The 9,680-nt window shown below is 34.3% G+C and overlaps 1 protein-coding gene and 1 non-coding gene across 12 annotated transcripts in view; both read right to left on the bottom strand.

Annotated features, from left to right (window-relative positions):
* Positions 1–3,577: 3,577 nt before the first annotated feature.
* The window catches only part of LOC119835884 (protein furry), a 103,340-nt gene continuing 97,237 nt past the window's right edge, over positions 3,578–9,680 (bottom strand). For 10 of the 11 annotated variants that reach the window (XM_038360971.1, XM_038360974.1, XM_038360973.1 and 7 more), the window contains 5 exons: positions 7,260–7,391; positions 5,267–5,403; positions 4,810–4,863; positions 3,980–4,110; positions 3,578–3,767 (listed from right to left, as the gene is read on the bottom strand). In XM_038360971.1, the coding sequence (XP_038216899.1) occupies positions 3,658–3,767; positions 3,980–4,110; positions 4,810–4,863; positions 5,267–5,403; positions 7,260–7,391 (564 nt within the window). In that variant the 3' untranslated portion in view covers positions 3,578–3,657. The remainder of the gene's footprint in view (positions 3,768–3,979; positions 4,111–4,809; positions 4,864–5,266; positions 5,404–7,259; positions 7,392–9,680) is intronic. The other variant, XM_038360978.1, reaches the window with a different exon arrangement.
* Trnas-cga lies at positions 8,892–8,973 on the bottom strand. Its single transcript has one exon. It is a non-coding gene; the product is annotated as a tRNA-Ser (tRNA).

Genomic DNA, 9,680 nt, shown 5'->3' with positions numbered 1-9,680 from the left:
ATTTCATCTTCTAATGAATTATCTGGCGCATTCGTATATATTTAACACTTACTCTTTTTTGTTAATGTTGTTCTCTGTTCTTTGATGAATGAACTACACATATTTAGTGCCCCCCTACAAACTGTAAATTAGCTCACAGATTGTATCGTGGTTTTTGATATGATGTTAGATGTGATCTTATGATTCACCGACGTAACTAGCTTTTCTGTTTGTGTTATGACTATCTCTTTGGTAGTAATACGAGAGGACCTCATTTGAATTTCTAGTGATATCATCAAAATGTCTCGATCACAGTATCAGAAAAAAAATTGATAAACTATGAAATGACGAATTTATGTGATACTTAATCAAAAAGTCGCATTTATATGAATATTGTTCCTTATATCGTAATTTGTAATTTATAACACAGCATCCCAAAAATTCTTGCATAATTTGATTAATGATACTTATATTTCTATTTTGAGATATTTATCATAAGAGGTCAAAATAAAACAAAACTTAAGAAGAAAATTTTTATTAAATAAAATACATGTAATTAGTACTATTAATTCACAATTTCACTAAAATACGCTTGGCGCGTTACAAACAAAATATAACAATAAATATTGATCATTACATTAAAAGAAAATAGACAAAACGATTCAAGATAAATTAATTTGTATACTGCGTTATTGCTGTCATGGGGATTACGGACTATTCAAATACTGAAACGAATATGAGTAAACAATAGTTAGATGATAGCTCAAGAGCAGTGTCGAGTTCGGTCACTTGATTGTCGTGTGTCAATTACTTCACTTTCAATTTCAGTTAAAACCAAAACGGATAAGGAAAAACATAAAGAGGTTGTGTAGAATGCTTGTGGCGCTTAATTGATATTAATTAAACGTTACAAAAATATAACGCATGATCAATCTGTAAATATTGAGGGACACGAACCGCTTGCTGTGTCCTATACGACTACAAATTATCTCATAATAATCTCGCGACATGCTCTCTTACAAATCAACCATAAAAAGCGTAAGTTTGCAAGACGTTTGGTACATTATTTGCATTTGACTAAATATTGCTTAAATATTACTTAAAGAACGAGTATTATGATTGGGATTATTCTAACATATTGCTTTGTTGAAGAGAAAAAGTTAACCGTATGATACGTGCATACAAAATAGTTAACGAAATATTATGTTGACCGATAAGTGTAAAGAAAAGAAAATTATTTGGTTAAGAACCAGTAACCGCAACGGCGGGTTAGTGATTTTATTGCTTAGGTACATCGCCTAACTGACCTCTGTGAGAACAACGTAAAAGAAAACAGAACAAATTAATTATGAAAAACTTATAATAAATATTACGATTGTTTGCAATTTTTAAAGGAAATTGCTATAAATTTGTATTGGTGTTTCCTAGACTCAAATTTCAACTGGGTATTTGTTCTTCATTTTGTTATTAGGACTAAATAAATGCTTGTAAGTCCAATTTATTACAACAGGGACAGAAAATCGAGAAAGGCAGTGCTTCAATATGGGAATTCCGTTCAAAAATTGCAAGGGCTCGCATATTCGAACATGGATACTACAAAAAGATTAACCGATACCGTTTGTCCGATAAAAAGCTAACGAAAATTAGAATATATTATCAGTTATCACTTAACTCAAAATTTCGACAATACTGCTTGTAATGAGAGACCCACCGACGTGTAATGCTTGCAGTAAATCCTAACTGAGATCAGTTACATGTCAACTAAATGAGTGTATTACAGCTAACTACACTAAGCCGGCGCCCGGCTCCGGCTGCGATACAATTTATTAACTAAATTCGCCACAACATCGTGTTTGTTACTTTATATGCAGGTTTGTTCATTGTGATCAATGTCTCTAACGTTTACAATTTATATCTAAAGCCATTCTTGTGATGAACAATACGTGTACTTGAGGGCAAAGTGCGTTAGAACTGCCTGGTATTTGGAGTCGGTGCAAGTTTAAAATAAGACTTTAAACGTTAACATATAAACCTCGCAGACACAAAATTCAAATTCATTAAAAATTCCGAAATCATTAAATTTAAATCACAATAGAATAATTTATAATTTCATCAGTACATACAATATAAATAATTTAAACTATTAAAATTTTACTTTTGGTCACGTAATCATCTTTGTATCGTATACGCGTCGCGCAACATTTAATACATTCATATGAATCACAAGCGTCTAACAGCTATTTACAGCAGAACTACTGTTGAACTATAACCCGTGCCGATAAATGATCGCAAATTGATTTGATTCGATCTTTTATTGACACGGGTCATGCAATCAAGTAGCCTCGAGTGAAATACAAATTGTTTTATATCATCGATATGCTTGTGCTAACGTCGATTAGACTTAGGCTGAGACCTAGATATAAGCGTATGTTTATAATATTTACTCGTAAACAAGCACATGCCTACCTTACGATTCTCTGCTTTGAGATATAAGCGAAAGCAGACGTAAACTAACGTATATGTTTCTTATCATACACAAATGTATGTTAATTATGTTATAACATTGATTAATTATTATTTATATAACTAAAAAATATGTTACACAAATGTGAGTACATAGAGATTTGATTAGATACAAGTGCCTGTTTAATGTGCTGAGTGTGTTAAAACTAATGCTTTATATAGAGAATAAAGATACAAAATAAAACGCGTTTTCGTTTCGCTCTATATCACTCGAATTTGTACTGTGGACTTTTGAAGTATAAACGCGTCCTATTCGCATTGTAACTTGGCGTTTTTCCTGGATATGGGGGAAGATCAAACAGATTGATTAAATTTCTTAATTTCTATTACAACTATATGACAACATGTGACAATTTTCTATGTGCATCTTACATGTTCAAACATTGAATATCGATACTTATATCGTAGTATTAGTAGCATACGAAGAAATTCCGAACAACAACGTTCACGGTAAGCTTTAGTAGACAATAATATGTTATAGAATTTATCTGAAAACATAGATCAAAACTACATTAGGTTATTATTTATTAGTTTATATAGTTTTGTCTTACGTCTAATGTTTGTCTAAAAAGTAAATGTTATAGCTCGCACAATGCTGTTTTAATTATTAATTAATCATCATAACTACATCCAGGATATAATAGATAATAATTTGTTAAGATTAAAAATACGCTACAGCGAATTCCGCCTCTATTTAATAAATCATTTTTTAATAATCTCAGAAAATTATTATACTACGGATAAATGTTGAAATGTTTCTTTGGATTTCGTCTCTCTTTTCTACAGTCGAAAACGCTCCTATATAACGAACTTATAAAGAAACTTTTTTCAAGTTTACGACTAAAAGCAAAAGCCACAGGTGAGACACTAATCATACTCCCGAAACAAAAAAAATCTACACAAAGAGCTGTCAAATGTGGGGTTTTCACACACACACACACAGATGTAACTCGCGTGTAATACGCGCATGTGTGCGTGAATAGTATTCGAGCTGATGTATAATCACATTGTCATCACTTTCGGGAGGAATTGTTCAAATGTAATGCAAGGAAGGGGGGGGGGGGGGGGGGGGGGGGGGGGGGAATATTTACGAAAACAATGATTTCTTTGTATGTAATGTTATATACGTTAGTTGACGCGCGCTTTGCGCCGGCGTCACACGAACTCCTGCCGCTGGAGCGCCACCGACACCTTGTAGAGGCTCTCCATCATGAAGGACAGGTTCTGAGACAACTCGTTCACTGGACGCGTGATGGCCACCATGTCTGTGGAGGGTTATTACACATTTTGTTTTAGATTTGGGAATTAATAAAGGATTGTTAGAAAGAAAAATTTGCAGTGTTTTGTTTAAGCTTCAATTAAAAATACACGTATTGTAGATGAAGTTGATAATTTAATGAGCAAAAAAAACTTTTAATTTCCCAAATAAAAAAAAAAACAAAAACAACACGCTGTATAGTGTATCGTGTACACTCACCGGGGTGCGCCTGCGCCAGCCCGCGGCAGTACACGTGCAGCAGGCTTGTGACGTCATCCTCCGGCAGCTCGCCGCGCTCCAGGATGCGCTCCGCGTTGCGCTCGCGCACTAGAGCCAGCGCCGCGCCCCATCTGTTCGTGCACGTAAATAAATTTAATAGTACTACTGCATTTTCTATTTTTACATTATAATATACACAAATAAAAATATTTACAACACGTATATACTAGTACTATAGTATAGTTTGTAATTAACTATACTATAAATATATATTGGATAAAGTATAGAGAATACACTTCTTAATCAATCAATCAATCAAAAACTCTTTTTCTGCACCTTTACAAGAAGAGTTTTGTACTCTTCTTGTAAAGGTGACAAGAGATAAATTACTTCTTAACTGCTGTTGACCTCGAGAAAAATGCGTAATTCTAAAGATTCGAACTAAGCATACTTTTTGGAGGATTATATATCGGTGTAGTTTCGAGATAAAAGTCATACTTATTGCCTTAAGATTTATATCACATACATCATATTATTTGCATTTAGCTGTTACACTTCATAAAACCAGTGTAGCTACTCATGATAAAATATGCAAATGCATGATTTTAATAAACTCATTACTCGAGAGATTTAGCTTTCCTGAGCCTTAGAAGTCAATTCGAATCGAAATCGAAATTGTTATTTACACTGTCCCTTACACCGTGTATTAGCTTTGTATGTACATAATATTGTGGTGCAACAGTTATCTGTGTAGTAGCTGGATGCAGAGGAAGAGTAAGTCCGAAGATGGTTGAACAGATCGTGAAAAATGATAATCGTATGGGACGTACTCATAATGGGGCGGCCGATAAACCGGATTGTAAGAGAGGGCGATCCGACCCCACCTAGTGGGACAATTGGACAAAATATAATTACAAACATACATAAATACACCTTTTCATTGATACACCATTAGGCTGAACCAGCGATTGGCATTCCTACAAATTGCTAGAAAAAAAAAAATTCAATAACAGTCTCGTTACCTCATACAATATTTCAACTATTATCTTAATTACTAGATAAAATGTGTTAATCAACTATCTCATCGTTATATAAAAAAGGTTTCTGAACAAACATCACCTGCACGTCTAATATGCGCCATCAACAATCTCACTTATCAACGAAACATTACCATTAAAAAAAAAAAAAAAACAAAGGTGACTACCGACAAACATTATCAGCTGAATTGAAAATTAAAAAAATACATGTTCGGCTTAATGATCAACCTGTATATGGCAAGCGTCTCACCTTTGGCGCTGCATCAGCTGCAGCAGGCGCGCGTCGTCGTGCGGCGCGGGCGAAGGCGAGTGCTCCGCCCACGCGTCCGCCGCGTGCGCACTCAGCGCCGCGCGCACCACGCCCACTGCGCTGCTCATCTCAACACCCTATATATACACCGTACCTTTTTTTTATTATTTACGTATTACAGAACATACTAAAAAGGTAGAGAATAAATAAGAATACAAAATAGCATGAGGGCTATAATATAAATAGAATACTTAATTACACAATGCACAAGCAAGAAATAATAAACAAAAAAAATCTGCTGGATAAATTGACACCCTCATTTCTAAAAATGAGTCTCCGCAAATGTTAATTTGCATGGGGGAAAAACATGAGTATCATATTTTATACCTTTAATGTGAAATGCAATTTGAGGCGGGATTCGAACTCTTTCTTTCACTCTCAGCTACGATGCCAAAGACCACTAAGGTTCCCGAGACTCATTCTTAGCAATTGAAAGAGTAGTAAGAATTCAATAAAATCATATATAAAGTCACACTTGTACTACATATAACCAAACATGTTGTACGCATATGACAATAACCTTGCTTTGATTTGTGTTGAGGTGGTCTCTCACACGTCCTTCTACACAAGTAACCTTCAAGCATCACGTTTCTCTAACGCAAGCTACGAAACATTTGTCACCTTATAAAGCCATTTGGAAGAGCCATAAATATCGTTACACGTGTAATCAAGCCTTATGACTTATATTAATGCCGTTGCCAGCCATCCGTCAATATTCGTATTTCGATGGCCATTGGACGTTCACAACTTTGTAAACATAAAGCCATCAATGCATCAGGCAAAATTAATATGCCTTCTCGTTTTCGCAAAGGACAGTTTCAACTGAAAGACAGGGACAATGGAATGGAGAATTTAATCCGTTTTTATGGACGCAAATCCTATATTGAATGTATTACAATATAAGGGAGAAGACACAATAGTGTGGGTTTTTTAAGGCTATGTAAATTAAGTCGGTTTCAGATTTCATGGACCGAGATTTGGTGGTCCTAAATTCGACCTAATTAATGCTAAAAACGGTTTGAATCATAAATTTGATTTTGGTTAAATGTTGCTTTTTAAATTAGAATTGGGACAAACATATTTGACGACAATTTAAGTTCGCTGTTTTCAATAATCAAAGATATTGAGACCAATTTGGTATCGTCTTTTATTTTTAGTAAGTAACACGAACTTTATATAACTTTTTTTTGTATAAATAATGTCATCTTGAGATGTCCACTCCGGGTATACACGTTATTGTAAAATTTTCAAATCTCTAACTTTTTTCGTAATACATTTAGGCGATTACTAATACAATCAAAATCATTAAAATTCATTTAGCTGTTTTTGAGATAGAATTGGTATTTTTTCGTTACTTTATTTTGTATATAATAGACATCAGTTTGCATTCGCATAAAATGTATACTTTTGATAAATTATGAAATTTTTTCCTTTTAAAAATTCATGATCTTTATCAAACTGTACATGCATATGCGTCGTATGTCTATCGATAAGTGAGTGAAATACATTAGAAAAACAATTTAAATAACAAGTCATCCGACTTCACAACGTATGACAAAATCAAAAATATTTAATAAATTTTCATTGATATTCAAAAGGCCCCTTTACAATCGTGGAAAAACATTACGTTCATAACCCTCGAGCGCTGGATTAGCCAGTTTAAAATCTTCCTGTTCCACGTGTATGGAGTCATTTCATTTTATCTTTGTTTATTTATCACTAGCTTTCCGCCAGCGGTTTCGTCCGCGTAATCAAGGTAAAAAAAGGACAGTCTAGTTAAAATTAGGACAAAAATCTTTTTGAAACAGAGTTTGTTTTTATCGTTTATCCTCCCATTTCTTAATCATACACAATGATGCGTGTATTGGTTCATTTTAGGTAGGGAGGCTGGTTACCATATAGATAGATCATAGATACTTCGTTAATACTGTACCCGGTTATCGAGCGCTGCGTGGTAGACGGCGACGACCATCTTGTTGTTGGTCTCGAGCAATAGAAGCAGCTGGAAGATCAGCTTGTAGAGGCAGCGGCCCGTCTCCTCAGCACTGCGGGATACCTCCAGGGTCTGGGCCAACATATCACAATATAAATTCACCATTTATTATTATATGCTATATTTGTGATACGACGCTGTGGATGGCTGTGTATAGAGTTACCCACTTTAATGTACATATTTGGTTTTTATTTGATTAGTGCTTTAAAGCTGTAATTTGTACCTTATTATCATATATTTATAAATAAACTAAAGTCTACTGGCAAAATTTTGGTTATAATTATCCAGCTCGACTTAGACTAATCAACTAGGCAGTAGCTATGGTAGTGCACGAATATAAACCCAAACACTGGTGCACTCCTTGTTCCTTAAGTGGCGCAGTGCGATGGAAGACTGATACGACTAGAGAGAGACTAAGAGATCGGGCGCAAGACCGCCGGCCTAATGTGATCTTTATGTTATGTTACAGTCGGCAATGGAGCTGGTGGGACGCCTGATGGTAAGCGTTACCACCGCCCATGAACATTTGGAGGCATAAGGTCCATTGCAGACCTTATGCCTCTACAAATGGATTGCCGACTTTTTGGGAAGGGATTAAGAAAGGATTGGCGATAGGAATAAAGGAAAGGACTGGGAAGGGTAAGGAAAAGGATAAGGATCTCCGAGGTATACAACCGATTGTAAGTTGTCTGGCTTACCCACAATTAATTACATACGAAAATTATGCTATTATTTATATATACTTATGCTAATATGGAGATTTTTAATGCTCATACCGTAAAATTTTAATGTAATTAATAAATTGTAATTCCTTTTATCATATAAAAAGAGAAAAGCAAAACATTTTTCATTTAACGCCGATATTAATTAGACGCTGTTATATGTACATTTTAATTATGTAAATACATTTTTAAGGAACATTCATTATTTATTATAATACTGAATACAACTTCAAGCTCTTAGAAAGGCAGAAAGTAATAACATTTTCTAGGAAAATCCTGTTCATTATGCATCCAATAACTTTCGACGTCCATTACAATAGGTTACAAATATATATCGAAGCCAGGGGGTGTGGGGGTGTAGATTGCATCCTAGAGCTTGGATACCTTATGGTTGCTAGGATACCTGGGCAAGCTGTATCGATCCACCGGCCCCGTCACACATGTGTGTTGCATTCGTTGTACAATATAATTATTGGATATTAAGTTTACTATGCAAATATTGAATTGAATAATATTTTCATTTAATCTGATATGATATATTCATATTTATGTGAGGAATGAAGATTTATGGATTGTAAGATGTATGTACCTAACATTGTAATGCTTCTTGCTTGATGGGAATTAGTCTTAAAGTTAAGTGGGTAATTTAATATAAAAAATAAGTATTAGAAAAAAAACTTGGTTTCGATTTTGGCAACGCAAAAAAACATGAAACTTTAATTATTGTATTATTTAGTTCGCAAAAAAATATAATAATTCTTTCAAACTTATTTAAACAATAAAACAGCTTATATTCAAAAATAACGTTTAACATTTTTAAGGATGATTCAAGAATAAAAATAAAAACGTACGCAGCCGGTAGGATTCGAACCTACGCTCCCAGAGGGAATCTGATTTCGAGTCAGACGCCTTAACCACTCGGCCACGACTGCTTGAATTAGGAGCTGTAAAATTTGAATGTATCGTAGATTTTTGCCTTGTATTCGTGCGGGTGGAATAACAAAACCACGCAAGTTTTTATATATATTAATGAATTTGAAGTAATTAAATATTGCAACCGTTTATTTACACATTTAAAACATATGTTATTATAACGTGAGTATTACCATAAGTCACATATAATACGTGTAGTATTTTTGAATTGATTAAATGCATTTTATGCATACTTAAAAATATTATATCCGAAATCTGAATTCCGTCTCTGTCATGCCTTCACTGTTATTTACATTTTTATATTTGGAAACTAGTCCGATAGGAGGAAAATAGTCAACAGTACTTTACCTATCCTCTCTTTAATTGTCGTAAAAAAGACGTAACATTTTTTTTTTGGTGTTGGTTGGCGTTTTGGGTGAGACAAATATATTTTGGTAGTAATTATAAAAAGGATTAGAAAAAGCAATTAATGGATTTATTTTTGGTTACCCTTAGTAGGATCTGTTTTTCCGAGCCGCTGGTAACTAATTTTTTTTGGATTGGAAAATGAGGCTATTTATTAACAAGATTGAGTTAGAATCAGTCAATAACTTTTGAGATTGGCACCTCCTTCCATTCCGTGGCGCTGTATGCACTGCACCACTTCCGGCGTCGCGTGGCGTCTAACCTCTTCATCACTTTCCCTACGCAACTATTAATCTCAAAT

The sequence above is a fragment of the Zerene cesonia genome, chromosome Z (assembly GCF_012273895.1).
Source record: "Zerene cesonia ecotype Mississippi chromosome Z, Zerene_cesonia_1.1, whole genome shotgun sequence".
Taxonomy (NCBI): Eukaryota; Metazoa; Arthropoda; class Insecta; order Lepidoptera; family Pieridae; genus Zerene; species Zerene cesonia.
Note: the sequence above shows the minus strand (reverse complement) of the source record. Positions and strands in the feature narration are given on the sequence as shown.